At 47.2% G+C, this 19,142-nt stretch overlaps 1 protein-coding gene across 2 annotated transcripts in view; it reads left to right on the plus strand.

Annotated features, from left to right (window-relative positions):
• The window catches only part of SLC22A1 (solute carrier family 22 member 1), a 30,010-nt gene extending 11,858 nt beyond the window's left edge, over positions 1-18,152 (plus strand). The window contains exons 6-11 of one of the 2 annotated variants that reach the window (XM_042987465.1): positions 211-317; positions 3,558-3,772; positions 6,643-6,751; positions 13,989-14,101; positions 15,415-15,514; positions 17,596-18,152. In XM_042987465.1, coding sequence (XP_042843399.1) covers positions 211-317; positions 3,558-3,772; positions 6,643-6,751; positions 13,989-14,101; positions 15,415-15,514; positions 17,596-17,662 — 711 coding nt within the window. In that variant the 3' untranslated portion in view covers positions 17,663-18,152. Of the gene's footprint in view, positions 1-210; positions 318-3,557; positions 3,773-6,642; positions 6,752-7,194; positions 7,429-13,988; positions 14,102-15,414; positions 15,515-17,595 lie in introns of those variants that run through there. The other variant, XM_042987466.1, reaches the window with a different exon arrangement.
• The last annotated feature ends 990 nt before the right edge of the window (positions 18,153-19,142 follow it).

A 19,142-nucleotide genomic window follows, 5' to 3' on the forward strand; every position in this document is an offset into this window, starting at 1 on the left:
CTCACATCCCTGAATCTGGGGGTCGGGTTTATGATTTAGAAAGTGCTTCTGGGGCTGCCTTGAGAAGCAGGAAGGCACGGGAGGCAATGGGGGTGATGAGTGCCGAGCACAGGAAGGGCAGTGGCTGACCGCGGGGCGGGGTGGCTCTGAGGGCTTCTTCGGCTCCCCCCGCAGTTAGGATGTGGCTGACGCTCTCCGTCTCCCTCCTAGATGCTCTCGCTCGAAGAGGACGTCACCGAGAAGCTGAGCCCCTCCTTTGCAGACCTGTTCCGCACGCCACAACTGAGGAAACACACCTTTATTCTGATGTACCTGTGGTAAGGGGCCCTCCCTGTGCCTTCCCTGCCAAAATCGGTGAGCCTGCCCGGACGCCGGGGTACAAGTTAAAGACAGCGGAGCAGGGTGCCTGGGTGGCTCGGTGGGTTGAGCGGCCGGCTCTTGACCTCGGCTCAGGTCGTGGTCTCACGGTCAGTCATGAGATCGCACCGAGCGTGGAGCCTGCTTGGGATTCTCTGTCTCCCTCTCTCTCTGCCCCTCCCCCCCCCAAAAAAAATAGATGAATAAACATTACAAAAAAGACGGTGAAGCAATGCCGGTGGAAAAAGAGAAGCATGAAAAGGAATTTTTAGATGAATTTCAAGCAAAGAGCTCTTAGCGAGACGTCTTTTTTTTCTCCCTTGAGGGCTGATTAATGGGGAAAGACATCCTTTTAGTAAGAAGAGCATGTTACGTCGGCGAGGTTAACAGTAAGTTGAGTGAGACATGACGAAGGGTTCCCAGAGTTGCCTCAAACCCCACGTGTCCGTCTTTTGGGAACAGAAGAGTCTTGATTTCACTTCGGCAGGTGATTTCAGTGGCTCCTGGTGCTTCCAAAGGGGACGATCCCTTCCTCACACCTCAGAACTTCAGAGACCCTGCCCTGAGCGTTTCTGTGTCTTTATGATCCACTGATTACAGAACTCTTGGACACCAATGGACTCACCCTTGTACCCCCTGCCCACCCCCAGGGTCTGTGCCTCCCTCCAGGTTGCCATCTTGCAGTTCTCTACCCCGTTCCCTCAAAGGACATAGGGTCGGCTCCCCACTACCGGGGCTTTGTCGTTGACATGCTTCTCTAACACCTGGGGCTGAACAGCTGGACTGTGGGCTTCCCCTGCTGCTGGTGTAACTCATTTCCGCTTCCACATAAAGTTTTGCTAGAACTAAGGGTTCAAACTAATAGGGTGGTGCCTGGCACATGGGAGCCCCACAAATATTTGCTGAAGGTTGAATGAATAACCACTGTTGCACGGAATCCATCCTAAATGCATTAGACACCAGCCAGGCTCATTCCCGTTGCCCCATCAGTCACCTGCCACGCCTCCGTGTTGGTCCCCGAGTCCGGCAGCCAGCCCCACGATGGGTCCCGGGAGCCTTTGCAAACACCCCTGCTGCCTGTGCCCTCCTGTCTCCCTCCTTCCTTCTTCCCCTTACCACTCGCTGCCCCCATTTCCATCCCCTAGCGCACTCCTCCTAAGGGGGGGGCGCTTCGGCTCGTCTGCTCTCACACCCCTGCCCCCAAGCCCTCAGCAAATTCTGCTCTATTTTGAAAATGTGTTCAGAATCTGACGTTTCGCATCACCTGCCCTCTCAGTTCCCCTCCCGACGGTCGTGATCTCTTGCCTGTGCTGTTGTGGTACCTCCTAGCTGTCCTGTCTGCTCCCACCGCCGTCCCCCGCCGGGCGCTGCTCACAAAGCAGGCAAAGACCAGGTCGCTCCCCTGTCCACGCCTCCCTAATCCGCGGAGGATAAAACCAGATCCCTTCCCGTGGCCTCCAAGGCACTGACCCCGGACACCTTCCCTCCACCTGCTCCTTCAGTGCAGAAACTCCGGCTGTGTGACTCCAGAAGGCCTCACTATCCGTGACTCAGCTTCCTCAGCAGCACGTGGGGCCATGATAGGACTTACCTCCCAGGCGCGTTGGCAGATTCACGAGATAACCTGTGTGAACAGCTTAGAACGGTGTCCGATGTAGACGCGGGAACCCCTCAGTACCAGGAGGTGCCATTTTAACACGCACATGCAGTTCATGGGTTCTGCCAAAAGATGGCAGCCCTGCACATTTGTGAACCGTTTGGGGACCGGAAAGTTCAGGCTCTCCGTTCCTTTCTCTTAAATCAACGTCTTTGTCAGTAATATGTGACTGTTCCCGTTTAACTGGCTAACTGGCACGGAGGGGGCCCCTGGGCTTATCTGGACTCACCAAGCTACAGGCGAGCGCCTTCCTTCACGTTGCCTTCACCCTTTTCTCCAATCAGGAATGAGGCAGGGCTGGAAATGAGAGCCTCCCAGTGGTTCTCTGCGTGCAGCTTTAGAAAACAAGGGGGTATGTTAATGGGACGCATCAGTCGTGATCTCGGTTTTGGAGCTGGTGGGCAATCCAGATGCTGGGATAAGAGCAGTTTATCGTCAACCGAGGTCTCTTCTCACAGTGTCATAAAATGTGTCCAGCCTCCGAAATCATACAATGTCACCTAAAAGGACACGTGGAACTCTCTGAAGTCTCTCTGAGCCACTTAGCTGGTCCCTATCGGTCTAGGTGCCTTGTTCTGTGACACTGCTATTCTCCCCTGGACGACGCAAGGATGGGTCGTGGGGTGGGCTACAGGGGATAGCTTCCACAGGGTGGAAGGCAGGGGGACAACGCCACTGTGCAGCTGGAGAGACTTGGCCGGTATCTGCTCTGCTCTCTCTGCGTACTTGACCTTGGGGAGACGCCGATGCCAATTACTGCTCATCTTTGCCGAGTGCTCTTCCGGTGCCAGGAAGCCCACCAGGTACTTCCTGTGGGGCAGGGAAGGGGTGCAGAGAGGGCTGTGGAGAGAGGTATCTCATCCCTGCTCCTTTGGTCACCGTCCTGCTGAGGGCAAACCTTACCTGTGGGTGGCACTGAAGTAGACCCAATCTCCCTAAACGAAGCCTGGCCTCTACGCCTGTACGTCCGTGGTCAGGACGGCTGTCCCCTCGTCAGGGTGGAACAAGGGAGAGGTCGCTTTGCCCGAGTCTCCATGTTTGGGCGGGATGGGACTTGCCTGAGTGTTCCCGGAAGGCCTTATTCCATTTGCTGATGAGGGAATTGAGGCACAGAGGGCTTAGCTAAGTTACTTCGGGTCACACGGCTCATACAGCAGGCCTGATTACTGAACCTTCTCACCCACCTTCTCCCGCCCGCCTCCTTGTAGCTGCCGGAGGATTAGACGAAGTAAGGCCCGTGCAGGGCTCCACGCGGGGCCAGGCCGCTGGGTCGCAGGAAACAGTCAGGGTCTCTGGGACACGTGCTTATGTCCTGGAAGTCATTGTCTCACGTAAATCTGAGAGGAGCTGCTCCCCGAGGGTCCCTCTAGGACGTCCTTCCTGACGATTATCCCCTCTTCTCGGATTGCTCTCGGACATTCTAAATCAAGGGACCCACGCTCCTCTCCAGCTCGTAGGGACCTTTGTCCTGGCTGCCAGAATCCTCCCCCCCTGCTGTCCCACAGACACTCTGCCTTACACTCCGCCTCCCCTCCGTGCCCAGGTTCACCAGCTCTGTGCTCTACCAGGGCCTCATCATGCACGTGGGCGCCACGGGTGCGAACCTCTACCTGGATTTCTTGTACTCGGCTCTGGTTGAATTCCCGGCGGCCTTCATCATCCTCGTCACCATTGACCACTGCGGCCTCATCCGCCCGTTGGCCCTGTCAAACCTGGTGGCGGGGGCAGCCTGCTTCGCCATGATTTTTATCTCACACGGTGAGCTGTCCATCATCATCTTCTAGGGAACTGAATTATCCAACTGTGGGAACAGTGTTTTCGCTGCTCGATGAGCCCCTGGGATAAGAACAAAGACAAAGATGGGTGTTACCTTCATCTACAAGGGGTTTTTTTCGTTTTTTGTTTTTGTTTTTTAAATTGAGGTATAACATACACTCAATGAGCAAATTATAAGTATAAAAGCTGATGAGTTTGTCCATAGGTATATATCTGGGTACCATGACCCAGATTACGTGGCACATTTCCAGCACCTTAGGAGGTTCCCCCATGGTCCCCGACAATCCATATTCAACCCCCCTGTTCAGATCACCGCTGCTCTGACCTCTGTCCCTGAGCATTAATTCCAACGGTTCTTGAAGTTCACACGAAAGGAACCATACGAGATGTGCCCTGTGTATTTGTCTTGCTTCGTTCACTCATTCCATCTGTGAGATTTATCCATGCCATCACACCGGAGCGTAGTTTATGTGCTTTTCCATCGTTGTGCAGCATTCCACCGTATGAATCCCTTGCCACTTACCTGTCTCACTGCTGACTGACCCTTGTGTGGTTTCCAGCATCTGCCTCTTGGGATCTAAGCTGCAGTGAACATTCTAGCACATTGTCTTGTCATGGTGCGGGCACCCATTTCCCTTGGGTACAGATCTGTGAGTGTGTTTTCTGGGTCGGGGCGGCATATATGTACCCCTAAGTAGATGCAAACAGGCTTCCAAAATGGTTGGACCAATTTATACTCCCACCGATGATGCCCACGTGTCTAATTGTGACACATCATCACCAACACGGGGTGTGGCTAGTCTTTTTCACACCAGCCATTTCGGTGGGTGTGTGCTTTCATCCTTCATTCTTACAATCCAGGATAATCCAAAACAGAATCATTTTCATCAGTTTTAATTTCCAATGCACAAATTGCCTTTCCTCTTTGTTCCTTTGGGAAGATTGTTAAACCAGATTTGCTATTCTCTCTGGTTTCATTGCTTGCGCTCTGGCCTTGTTGGTTAAGTGAGTTGTTTTGGTAAGCTTTTATGGAGGGTATTGTGGGAAGCGTTTCCTGAACTCTGTCTTCTCAAGGAACAGGCTGGATATAGATCAGGCTGAAAATAAAAAATAATAAATACAAAAAATAAATAAAAAGAGGTGGAAAAAGGCAGCTCAGTTTTCTCCCCCCTCCTTGCATGGCGAGAGGACAAAGAAGACAGGGAAAGGGGCAGAGGCCATCTGAAATAGATTTTACCCACCTTCTCCTGCATTTTCTTATTTCTAGGACCCTGGAAAGATAAATGAGAAGTTTTGTTGTTGTGGTTGTTGTTGTTTTTTAAGTAACAGCACTGGGTACAGAGAGGGAGCTTGAGGTCTGAGACTGTTCAATTATCAGGCAGGCAGAGCCCAGGCATCATGTTCTGTGGTCCCATCCTCCCAGGTCCCCCTCACAGCCCCACCCTCTCCACTTGGCCTCGATTTAGTCCTTGTCACATTAGATGGTAAACACTCACTCCCTCGTCCAGGAAGTATTTCGAGTACCTTCTCTGTGGCCAGTGTGCATCTAGGCCCTGGGATCTCAGCAGAGAGTTCTTGCTTTGCAGAATTTGCATTCTAGAGGGAAAAAGAGAAGGCGAAGCGTGGCGGGCTTAGTCCTTGGTGTGGTGGTCAGGGGTGGCCTCGGGAGACCTGAATGAGGGGAATGAGCCGTGTTGCCGTCTAGGGAATGTGCTTCCCAGGGCGGGGGGGGGGGGGACAGGAGTGGGAGTCTCCCCGAGGAGGGCAGAGCTGAGCATTCAAGGAACAGCTGGAATCCTTGCACCCAGAATCAGGAGAGCAGGGGCAGGAGCGATGGACGGAGGCCCAGTTAGCAGGAGGTGGCCTTGGACTGTACCCCAGTGTGGAAGAGAGGCACTGGGGGCTTTGGGCAGGGATGGCCCCACAGTGCCAAGGGGAGCCGGGGCAGTTGAACAGCTCAACAGATTAAAGACCCCAGAGTTTGTGTGCAAGGCCCTCCCTCTATGTACGGAGTAAACTTCATCTTTTCTCTTTAGGAAGCTGGGGCGCGTCCTTGATTAGCACAAGGTGGGGAGACTGGGCTGGACCTTGTGGCCAGCTCGTTCCTAAGGCCACCGTGTCCTCTCTCCTGGGAGCCTCACGCTGGTGGAGTGAAACAGAGCAGGCTTCCGTGAGCAGCCAATATCTGGGGCCAGGGGTTGAGATGGCATAGTGGCTGTGACCCAAGAGGCTTTCTAAGTGACCTGGCATGTCACAGGAGCCACTTGTGTGTGTCAGTGTTTGGGGCGATCCAGGTGGAGCAGGTGAAGGTGCCCAATTCTTGGATCAGTCCTCAACAGGGGACGGGCTTCCTGGACCGTCATGTAATCAAGAGCCCACAGCTGTTGGCTAAGCGGAGACAAGGTTTGCTTCCCTAATGCTCACATCTGGGACTATCTGGAGAAGGGTTTTGGTTTTAAAAATGTGTTTGGAAATGAACCCTAGATGGAAGATTAGAAATCTGGTCTGTCGGCTCCAGGATAGTACCTAAAGGGCTGCATTTTTCGTGTACCTACTGTGTTTCCGGAAACCAAGAGACAAAGAAGGAAGTCACGTGGCTGACAGGAGGCAGAGCTGAGACTCCAAATGCATGTTCTTTCCCCTGCACAGAGGAGCCCCCCTTCATGTGTCACGGTCAAGTTCTGAGACCTCTCAGGACTGTTTACTTATCCCAGAAGGAAAGAGTTAGACAAGACAGTCCTTCAGGCCCTTCCAGCTCTAAAGGCCAAGCTTCTTAACCTGACTCCTCGAGGGAGGGAACTCTGTGACCGCAGTCCTCATGTGAGATCCCCACCTCTGTGTTTCCTGTCCAGATCTGCACTGGCTAAACATCACAGTAGCTTGCGTCGGCCGAATGGGAATCACCATCGTGTTCCAAATCGTGTGCCTGGTGAACGCCGAGCTGTATCCCACGTTCGTCAGGTGGGCGCACAAAGCGGGGTGGGGTGGGGGGGGGCGGAGGTCGGGTAGCCCCTGAAATAGCTGTGCACCAGCCAGGCTCAACGAGGACCGGCACTTCTAAGACAATTCCTCAAGGCTCCCCCAAGGTCCGTTTGGACATCGAGGCGGGGGTTGGGCATCAAAGAGCGCGTCAACACCCGATTGTAGGAGAGAACGTGAGATGGAAAGGTTGGAGGAGACTGTGCAGAGGGCAGGCATGAGAGAAAAGGCATCTGCATAGAGACGGGAGAGAGCGGGAGACTGAGTTTCAGCCCAGCCCACGGCTAGTGGCACGAACTCCTGTAGCTCCATCCGTGCCTGTAGACACACGTTGTGTAGACAGAGTTCCGACTGGCCCAGTGACACAGGAAGCATTTCTAGAGCTGTGCCATTTCGCCCCCAATGTCATTATTTCCATTTTACAGATGAGGAAGTTGAGGTTCAGAGAGGGATACAGGACTCGCAAGAGGCACACAGCTGGAAAGTGGCAGGGCGTCTGCCCTGATGCCCACCAGAAGCCCGTGCCTTTCCCGTGATGACACAATGCTTGTCCGTAAACGTAGCAACAGGCCTGGAGGACTTATCGTTCCAAGTCAGGTTCAGACCAGAGTTCACTCTAACACGCACAGTTTGCTGAATTTTTATTATATGTGTGTTCATTTACCTGCCGCGACGATCGGTATGGAGACGTCTCCATCATCTCCAAATGCTTCCTCGTGTCCCTTCCCCACCTCCAGCACCTGGCAACCACTCATCTGATTTCTGTCCCTTTGGTTCTACCTTTTCCAGAATGTCATGTCAATGAAGTCACAAGGCAGGCAGACTCGGTGTTTGTCTCCTTTCACTTAGCGGGACGGGGGACATCACGTAGTTGCCCGCCTGCGTCCGTGCTCTGCCCCTTCTGAGTGCGCGCTGAGTGCTTTTCCGGCGTGTGAATGGTGTGCCACGATTTGTTTATCCATTTCCCAGTGTATTGGCATTGACTGTCTCCAGGTTGGAGTGATTACAGTGTAGCTGCTCATAAACATTCAGGTACGGGTCTCTGAGTGGATACGTGTTGTCGTATCTCGTGGCCACAAACTTAGGAGTGGCTCATATGGTAAGTGTGTGTTTAAATTTATAAGAAACCGTCAGAACGTTTGCCAAAGAGGCTGCGCCATTTTGCGTTCCGCCAGCCACGTGAGACATCCTATCGTTCCACATCCTCATCAGCACTTGGTATTGTGACTTGTCTTTTTCTTTATTCTTTATTTTTTTTTTTTTATTTTTCAAAGTCATTCTGAGAAGTAGTGGTATTATTGTGACTTTAAATTACATTTTCCTAATTACTAAAAATGTTGAGCATCTTTGTATGGACTTACTGCCATCTGTGTTTTAGGAGGCTTAGTTTTAAATGAAGATTATTTTTAGGGTAAAAGAAACTAACCACTTTACTTAAAGGTTGAATTCGGACCTTCGTTAGAATTTGGTCTATTTCCTCAAACTGTCTCTTCGGTCTGTGTCACTCTTTCTGGTGTGCTATTCCTCATGCCATCATGCTAGTAGTTTCTAAGGAATATTCCAGCTCCCCAATCGCTCAGCTGCACAGCAATCTGAGCCCATCAGTCAGCCAGAAGGTGCAACAGTGGCCCTGATTTACTGTCCTCTTCCCCACCTGCCCTTCATTAAAAGGCTCTGTCTCATACTTTCATCTATAAAAGGTTGCTTGGACTGAGTACAAAGGGATGAAGGCACATTAAAAGAAAATCTTCCACATTTGGCAGTCCTGAGCCCGGAGTCTAAAATAGCTGGGCCAAACAATTCCATTGTCATGGCCACCGGACCCAGGGGACTGGCTGAAAATGTTAACTGTCAAAGGGCCTGAGTCCCTGCTCCTATGGGAAAGAAAGCCAAGCAACCCATCTCAAGGAGCCATTTGTGCAGAGAGCCTGTTGATAAGGATTCTCAATAACTAGAAACGGAAGCCAGAAGTTCAGAAATAACTTTAGGGGCGCCTGGGTGGCTCAGTCGGTTAAGCATCTTTCTGACTCTTGGTTTCGGCTCAGGTCGTGATCTCACGGTTTGTGATTTCAAGCCCCACGTCGGCTCTGAGCAGAGAGCGCGGAGCCTGCTTGGGATTCTCTCTCACCCCCCTCTCTGTCCTTCCCCTGCTCACACACACACACACACACTCTCAAAATACATAAATAAACTTTATTAAAAAAACTTTAAATGTGATCCATACACACACAAGAATAAGAGTCATGAAAGTTCTGATATTTTCAATTGATAGAATCCAATCGAAACTGTTTTTTGTGTTTTTTTTAAAAACGGGTTACTCCAGTTACTTTATTACTTTACAAGAGCTCCAAATTTAAAAATTACTATTGAAGCCATCTTGACCCTGCTTCTTACTCACAGGAGGCTTTAGAAATGAACAGCCACCTTCTGACTGCAGCACATATTGTCAAGAACGTTCTTTTGGCTTCAGGAGGCTCTGCCTTGTGTTGGAAATCGTCTCTCCTTTTTGTCTCCTCACTCTGGCACGGGCTGCCTGAAAACGGGAACGACATAGCGTACTTCTCTGTACCTGTAATAGAGCTGTCCTGAGCGGTCCCCAAGGGCCTGTAGAAGGGCCGAATGCAGAAAACACCACACCATGTGGCTTTCCCATAAGGAACTTAGCTCCCTCTCCCTACTGCTTCTAGCTTCTGTGTGCTTATTACATTTTTTTACTTCTCTAAAACGTAACTGCTTAAAATAACGGCGTCTTTTCTTTCTTCTCTTGGAAATGGCACTGAAGCTATTCGAAAAATGAGAATAAACAAAGCTGCAAATGCCAACTTTAAAACTAGGATGACCCTGGGGGCGCCGGGGTGGCTCAGCCGGTTGAGCGTCCAACTTCGGCTCAGGTCATGATCTCGCGGTTTGTGAGTTCGAGCCCCGCGTCGGGCCCTGTGCTGACAGCTCAGAGCCTGGAGCCTGCTTCAGATTCTGTGTCTCCCTCTCTCTCTGCCCCTTCCCCTGCTCGTGCTCTCTCTCTTTCTCTCTCAAAAATAAATAAACATAAACAAACAAACAAACCTAGGATGACCCTGAAAGACAAGCGTGAGAAGAAGGGCTGCTGAATGCAGTGAGGTTTCAGAGGGTCTGGAAGATTCCACGGATGCACATGGTGACAGTAACCATTGGACAAGGCCAACAGTTTTCCAAAGCAGGAAGCATACCGGGGAGGGCACAACCCACAGTCCCTTGTTTGCAGTAACAGGATGGCTTCAGGGGCTGGACCCGTAAGCTCCATCCCCCGACCTTGTGAGGCTGAAGGTGGTACAGGTAGAGCGAGGCCACGAGAGACCATTCAGGGACCTTGGAGATGGCGGTGTGTGCGAGGCAGGGTGGAGGAGAAAGACCCACCACGGTGAGCAATTCTGTCCTGTCGACCCCTGTCGATTGGGAGTGAGAGACTTTAAGCATCTGATCGCATACGACCCAGGTCAAAAAGAGAATCTGTCCTGACCCGGCACGTGGCCTGGCTCCTCTCCACAAATTCTTCGACACGGCTGATACAGGAAGAGATCCCAGTAGAAAAGATGGATGATAAAAAAACAATCCACCCGGTTACGCAAATAGACCATGAGAGAAAAGGAGAAAGGGAACAAAGGGCAAAGGACAAATGAAGAATACTCACGAGCAAAATAGTATCACAAAGCAGATGAAAACGGTGACCCAAAATACCACAACCAAATGCAAACTCTGCCTGAGTCATCTCTATCAAATGAAAGCCTAAAGCCAAGATAAAAGTTCTTGGGTCAGAATATGGACCAGATGATAGAAATGGAAACCTGTTTGAAAGCAGTGCAAAGGAGAACCGATACAGTGAGGGAAAGGCAAGGTAGATCTGAGAATTGCAAAATGAAACGGAAATAAGCAAAGAGTTTAAAAGTCTTGGAGATCACACACACACGCATGCACACGCACACGTGCACATACACACATCCCAAAAAGATAACAGAAAGAGTGAAACAAACAAAAAAAAACCTCCAAGAAATTAAAAAGAAAACCTTCAAGGAAACTTCTAGAAATAAAAGAATGGTTGACTCTATGATTTGAAGTGGCACATGGTGTCACAGGAAAAACAGACTCAGAAGGAAGCGATAAGGAATATTCTATTAAGTTACTGGGCTGAAGGTTTGAGTCACAGATCTAGGGGGAGTATCTACTTGATATCAGATTGATAATCATTAAATGGGGGATTAAAGGGTATGTGGTTTTGAGTACAAACAGCAGAAAATGTCAGAAATCTGACAATAAAGAAAGGCAGAACTAACGGAGGCAGGGACAGGAAAGGAGAGGGAACGTCAGATGTGGTGTGATAAGCTGATTTCCTTTGTGTACTTTCTCCAGCTTGGGGGAAAAATGTATTATTAAAAGCTGATAAATTGCATAGTGTTTTAGGTATATTTTAAGATGTAAGGAGAAACACGAAAACAATGATACTATTAACTAAAATCAGTGCAGGCAGGGATGCTTTGAGGAGGAAGTGGAAATACACGAATTTTATAATTGTTTATAATAGGAAGTTAATGAATACTGTCTAAAGAAATACAGTATTACATGTATTAAATAAAATTATAAAGGTAACATTTGGAATAAAAATACAAGCCTTCCAGGGCACCTGGCTAGCTCAGTGGGAAGAGTATGGGATTCTTGATCTGGGGGTCATGAGTTCAAGTCCCACACTGAGTGCAGAGATTACTAAAAAACAAATGAACTTAAAAAAATACAAACCTTCCAAATTATCAGAAAAAAATACTGATAACTAACACATATTGAAAATAAGACACTAGAAGTGGTAAAAACCATGACATAAAAGCTAACGACAGAATTAAGACCAAGCGTTTCTGACATTTAAATAAACACAAAGAGACTCAAGTCCTCTATTTAAAAAAAGAGACTCCTTGAGTTGATTACAAAGCAAAACCGAACAATTTGCTCATAGTTGAAGCACAACTTCTTGGAAAGTTGAAAAGAAAAGAATGCATGAAAACATATCAGTAAATGCAGACAAAAATATAGCAAGAGCCATAATCTTATCAGACAAAATTGAATGTATGCCAAAAATGTATTTAATAAGATAAGGAAGTCCCTAAACAATGATAAAGAGGAAATCCACAATGGTCTCACAGGGAGATTTTACAAAACATGTAATTAATAGAAAACTCCAATGATAAACTATTCTAGATGATAGAAAAAGGAGAAATATTTTTTAAAAATTTTAATAAAGCTAGCATAATACTGGTATCAAAGAACAACAAAGATAAAGAAAACAAGGAAACTATAGGTAAATATTATTTGTAGAATTTTGATTAAAGCCCTAAACCATATATTATCAAACAGAATAGTGGGACATTAAAGTAATAATATATCATGTCTAAGATGAGCTACTCAGGAACACAAAGTCCAGTATTAGAAAATCTAATAGTATAAATCATGCTAATAAATTGAAAGAGTTTTATAGAGCTAATAAATTAAAGCTGACAAATTAAAACTGTTCTGTATTATTTCCATTGGCAGTGAGAGGCATTTAATAAATTCAACATCTACTCTTGCTATTATAATCTTTCCATAAAACATGGATAGATAATTTTTATATATAATTCCCTCAATATACTTTTTACAGCTAAGAAGAAATATCCTGTTGAAAACTGATCAAATAAATCATAAATATGTTTAAAGGTATAGTGGCAAACACTGAGAGATGATATAGCCAACCAAGATGCAAATAGGTATCACAGAAGAAGCTTAAAGGTCATATCCTAGAGGATAAAACGTTTCCCAGTTTATTGTTCCTAGCTTAACCATGTTTTTAAAACAAAGTTCAAGACTATTTATAGGAATACAAAAATACCCAGCACTGAACAAGCAAGATTTATCAACAGTCAGAAGAAGTATGAATGTTCTAAACACCCCAATTAAAAGTCAAAGATCGTCAGATTGGACAAAAAAGTGATACCCAACTGTATACTGGCTACAAGAAACTCACTTTAAATATAGGGGCAGAGATAGTTTAAGAGTAGAATGATGATGGGGCGCCTGGGTGGCTCAGTCGGCTCAGCATCTGACTTGGGGTCAGGTCATGATCTCATGGTTTATGGGTTTGAGCCCTGCACTGGGCTGTCTGCTGTCAGCACGGTGCCTGTTTCGATTCTCTGTCCCTCTCTCTCTTTCTGCCGCTTGCACGCAAAGCGTGCAAATTTGTCTCAAAACAAATACATAAACTTAAAAAAAAAAAGTAAAAGGATGGAAAAAGATATTCCATACAAACACTAGTCAAAAGTGGCCGTATTCATGTAAGACAGAGTAGATGTCAGAGCAAAGACTATCACCAGGGAAGAAGAGAATCCTTTCAGGTAGGATCATTTCTCTGATTCTCTTCTAGGCTTCTTCATCCTCCCATCCTTAATACCTTCTTGCTGCCCTTCCCTATGTCTTCATGGAAAGAAGAAAGAAAAGAAAAAAAAAGAAAAGAAAAGAAGAAAAGAAAAGAGAGAGAGAGGGAGGGAGGGAAGGAAGGAAGGAAGGAAGGAAGGAAGGAAGGAAGGAAGGAAGGAAGAGCTCAGCTTGCACCAACCAGTTCTCCAACTTTCCAGATACCCCCTGGATATCCTGTTCCATTCTGATGGTAACCTCATGGAGTTAGTGCAGATCCCACGGGGTAAGGGCTCAGTCCCACAAGACTGGCCCCACCTCAGATGCCAGGCACGAGCCCCAGGTTGTCACCTGGACTTCTGACTCACTGGGTCTAAATCAGGACTCCCATATCCCCTTCCTGAAGTTCAATAATTTGCTCTATCTCATGGAACTCAGAGAAACACTTATTTGAAGTTACTGGTTGATGATAAAGGACATAATAAAGGATATAAATGAACGGCCACATGAAGAGGTACCTAGGGTGAGGCCTGGAAGGGTCCCAAGCACGGGAGCTTTTGTCCCCGCGGAGTTGGGGTGGGCCACCCTTGCAGTGCATGGATATGTTCACCAACCTGGAAGCTCTGAACCCCACAGGTCGGGGTTTCCATGGAGGCTCTGTTATGTAGCATGATTGACTGAAAATCATTGGCCATTGGGGATTAACTCTATGCCAGCCTCTCTCCCCTCCCTGTGCTTGCTCTAGGATAAGGTTAACCTTTGGAAAGTTGGATCACAGAAGCAGCATCTTTTTTGTTCTCTATTTTGTCAGGAACCTTGGAGTGATGGTGTGCTCCTCCCTGTGTGATCTGGGCGGGATCATCACCCCCTTCCTGGTCTTCAGGCTGATGGAGGTTTGGCGAGGCTCGCCCCTCATTTTGTTTGGTAAGACTTCCTGGGATGTTTATTATTCCTTCTTCCCAGCCCAGCACGATTACTCAACAACTATTTGATGAGCGGATGATGTCCTCCAGTGAGTTTACAGATGACAAGGGTGGCGCCTTCCCTGTCGCCGTCTCCTGGCTCGCTCTGTCTTGCTCCACGGGAAGATAGGAGGCCATTCCTGGAAGGCAGGCCAGAGGCTTACATTCTATGGCTCTGGAGTCCAATAATTGTCTCATAGGACAGAATTTGAGAGGCCTCTGTTGACACAGCCTCCTCCTTTCTTACGAATTTGACTCCTAATTTTTGTGCATTTCACATGTAATTGCTGGAGGCTTAAAGATGCTGAATTATCACTCTGCTGCTTAACAGCGGAAATAGGGACAAATGGGAATCGAAGTTTCGTATCAGCTGTGATAGTGATGAAGTTGGATTAGAGAAGGAGGAGGGGACTCTAATTTCTCTCCCCAAACTGAGACCTTGGGACCTCCGAGACCCTGCTGACCCACTTGGTGGAAGGCAGAACGGCCATCTACGTGCAGAGAGGTGCTGTGCCGGGGCCCAGGCATAGCACGAGGGAGAGGGCGGGGGACAGAGGAAGGGAGAAATTAGGAGAGGGGAGGAGGGATGGGGAAGGAGAAACGAGAGAGGTCCACACTGCCCACAAATATATTATCTATGCTTCATATCAAATATGTAGTAATATAATATTAATATATAGTAACTATAGTATATATTATAGCTTATAAATGGTAACTATTATATATATTATATATAAAACAATACATTATAATGCAATTATCTAATGTGTATAGTTTTATATATAACTATAATATATGGAATATACATTATATATAATAAATCAATCTGCTAACACTTAAACATCAGTTACTGTCCAAGTTATTCTTATGTAGAAGTAAAATGAAGGCACTATTCCCATTTATTTATTTTGAGAGGGTGGGAGGGGTCGAGAGAGAGGGAGAGAGGGAATTTCAAGTAGGGTCCATGCTGTCAGTGCAGAGTCCAACTCAGGGCTGGAACTCGTGGACCGTGAGATCATGACCTGAGCCAAAACCAAGAGTCAGACACTTAACGGACTGAGCCACCCAGGCACCCCACTATTCCCCTTTCTCACTCTGACATTTCCCCAGTGATCCTATTGCTTTAACTTTTGTTTCCTAGATGTTCCCGACTTCTAAACACCCAGTGTCTCTCACAGGTGCATTATCTAGCCATCCCTTTAGCTAGCGGTCGGCATCCCTACATGGTGTTGGCTGTGCTCTAACGGCTCCGTGTGAACTCTGTTTCGTTTGAAGCGATATTGGGCCTGGTTGCCGGGGGGGTGACGCTGCTTCTTCCTGAGACCAAAGGGGTCACTTTGCCAGAGACCATCGAGGATGCAGAGAACCTTGGGAGGTGAGCCTGTGGTGCCTGGGGACTCGGGGTTCACGTGAGTGACACCTGCCCCCTGGTATCTCCATTTCCTCTATCTTAGTGGTTTAGGAGAGCTTCACAGATATCTGTGCATCTATTTATTTATTTATTTATTTATTTATTTAAACCAGAGCTGCTGTAGAGAGAAACACGACACAAATAGCCACTGGCTTTGGGTGAGGAAAGATTGGAGAGCACGAATATGTGGTTTTGGTTGGCAGTTAGCCGTTCTGAACTGTGGGACTGAGAACATGTGTCTGAGATGCTGACTGAACAAGGGCCGAGTCCCTAGCTCACCAGGAGCTAACTGCCCTGAGTTGGGAGCTATTTTTAAATCAGTCTTCTGTCCTTTTAGCAATTGTTGGTTCTGATTCTTTTTTTAAAAAAAAAATTTTATGTTTATTTATTTATTTTGAGAGATAGAGTGAGAGCAGGGGAGGGGGAGAGAGAGAGAGGGAGAATCTCGAGCAGGCTCTGTGCTGTGAGCACAGAGCCTGATGCGGGGCTTGAACTCAAGAAACTGTGAGATCATGACCTGAGCCAAAATCAAGAGTTGGACACTCAGCTGAGCCACCAAGGTTCCCCTGTTGATTCCGACTCTTTAATGACTTTCTTTACAAAGGAAGAGGGACTTAAAACTTTCATTCTTGTGACAGGGACAAGGACTTTAATGGAGTCTCAGATTTTTCTCTTACAGCAATAAAAAAGGAAAGGAATAAGCAATGCTTGAGGAGGTAGCCTCTCGGGTCCCCCTCCAGGCTCGCTCTGTGGATTCCATAGGAAAGAGCATGAGTCCCTGTGACATAGAGAGAATGATCTAGGGAGTCAAAGAGATCTGGGCTCAAATCCAGTCATCTACTCGGCCACATGACTTTGGGGATGTCGTTGAAACTTACAGGAAGTTTACCTCCTTGCCTGACAAATAGCCACACTAATACTCACCTTGGAGGATTGCTGGGAACATTCAATGAGATAAGGTGGGGGGACAGTGACTGATCATGTGCCCCACACGTAGTAGGTGTTCGATAAACCTTAGATTTTCTCCATTCTTCTTGCATATTGTGTAAACTCCTCGGTGATTCTCAAAACTTAGTATGCAGAAGGATCACAAAAGAAGAAGCTTTTGAAATGCAGATTCCCGAGCCTTCTAGGTTTGTTGATTTAGTAAATGAAGGGTGGGACCCAGGAATCTGTGCTGTTAATAAGCTCTGCCAATGAAGCTCATAAGTGCTTCATAAACCTCACTTTGACAAATTCTGGATGTCTCCGTACTGATAAGGGACAAAACTATTTTTTTTTAAAGCGTATTTATTTATTTTGAGAGAGACTGAGAGCACGAGTGGTGGGGGGTAGGGGCAGAAAAAGAAGGAGAGAGAGAATCCCAAGCACATTCCTTGTGGTCAGCTCAGAGCCCGACTTGGGTTCAGTCTCATGACCGTGAGATCATGACCTGAGTTGAAATTAAAGGTCAGACATTTAACCGACTGCACCAGCCAGGTGCCCTGGGACACTCTATTTTAACTGTAAACGCATTTTCTAGTTGATGACAATATGCCTTTTTGGGTCCCAAATAGGTAGCTAATATTGATTATCAGATTAAAAAAAATTTTTTTTAATGTTTTCATTTATTTTTGAAGGAGACAGAGACAGAGCATGAGCGGGGGAGGAGCAGAGAGAGAGGGAGACATAGAACCTGAAGCAGGCTTCCAGGCTCTGAGCTGTCAGCACAGAGCCCGATGCAGGGCTCGAACTCATGAAACTGTGAGATCATGACCTGAGCCGAAGTCGAACGCTTAACCAACTGAGCCACCCAGCCGCCCCTGATTATCAGATTTTAAACTATGTCATTACAATTCATTGATAAGCACCGGGTCATCTCTTGAGATATCCCTTTGCTGGTCCTTTTTGTGTTCCTTGCTACCCTCCTTTTCTCCTTTTGTTTTGAGACATATTCCTGTGGACAATTTTGCAATAGTTTCTTTTCCCTTCTCTCTCTTTTGCAATAGTTTCTTAGTCAAAACATTGTTTATTTTAATGCTCATTTTTGTTTTTGGCGGTTACAGGATAGCAAAGCCCAAAGAAAACACGATTTACCTTCAGACCCAAACAGCAGAACGTGCAGGCACGTGAGAGAGATGCTTCGCTGAGATCAAAGATGGGGTTTGCATCCGAAGAAACGCTTAGAAGCCCTTACTTTTCTGTGCTCTTCCTCACTTACCTGCCCCTAAACCAATATTCTGAACAATACCAAATATGCCTCGTTTTACTTTATTTTCTTTCTTTTAAAAAATCTCCCAAAGCCCTGGCCTCTTTTTATCTACTTTCCTGGCAGGAGCTGTTGGTGGTTACCAGTTACTTAATTATCTAAAGTATTTCGAAGATCCAATCGAGTTTAAATATGGCTATAAAAGAGGCCTCTGTAACTGGTTTCCTAGAATCTGTGTTGTTTCATTCCCTCCGAAAGAAAATGTCTTTGTATTCGGAGTATTTATCTTGGCAAAAATATTTCAAGGTGTAGCTTTCTTGAAGGGCACTTGGTTTTCAAACATGGAGACTCTCCCGGCAGACCATACCCGAATCACGTTTACGTACGACTCATGGAATAAAGCGTGATCCTCATTCGCAGGCCAGAAGTACTGTAACTTTTTTAGGAAGCGGTTTCTGCCACCTTTGCTCGAGGAAGGTTGTATTCAGTTTCACTCTTGGTTTTCATTCTTGTTGGTGATTCTAGAAGGTAGACTCCTATGCCAACTATAAACTATTGTAGTAAATATATCAAAGAGTTCAGTTTACCACCAGTTATGTAGTAACTGGTTTAAGTTCTGGTGGAAGAGGTGATTTCGTTCCTAGAATACACAAAAACCTTTGTTTTAAAATTTCTTTCCCTGTGAAAGAAACCAAAGACAACGTAATACCCTTGCTTTGGAGCACCTTGGGGAAAAAATATTTCTAATGTGAATCGGAGGCCTGGGGAAAAGCATGGGGCCGTGTCGTCAGCACTTCTGGCCTGCTCGGCTAAGTGATGGTCTCAGGGACGTGAGGCCATGGGTTTGGGCCTGAGCAGTCTTTGATCTTCCTTTGAGAATGGATGTTGGCAACTTGGAACAAGCAAACAAAAGAATGTTCTCGTCTGCCAAATTCTATTTTAAAGAATTTAAAAGTCGGGGGTAGGTGCCTGGGTGGCTCAGCCAGTTGAGCATCTGACTTTGGCTCAAGTCATGACCTCATGGTTCATGGGTTTGAGCCCCATGTCGGGCTCTGTGCTGACAGTTCAGGGCCTGGAACCCACTTCACATGGGGGGTAGGGTGTGGTGACAGCAGGGCAGGAAGCACTCCCTTCCAGCCTTGTGCCTAGAACACGGTGCGTTCTTAGAGAGGCAGCATGAAGTCACGGGAAGAGTCTGGACTCTGCTCTGACCCGGAAGTAGTTCCCACATCTCCATCTATTTATTTTATGGCTCCTTAACCATCAGAGCATCCATGACCTCCTGGCACCCACCTCTAGGTGGGTTCTGGGGTTACAGAAGCTGCAGATCACCCAGGAACATCACACCAGCCTCCATGCCACATGGTCCCCACATCTGTCGTGCACGTGGGTGTCAACCATCTC

The sequence above is a fragment of the Panthera tigris genome, chromosome B2 (assembly GCF_018350195.1).
Source record: "Panthera tigris isolate Pti1 chromosome B2, P.tigris_Pti1_mat1.1, whole genome shotgun sequence".
Lineage (NCBI taxonomy): Eukaryota > Metazoa > Chordata > Mammalia > Carnivora > Felidae > Panthera > Panthera tigris.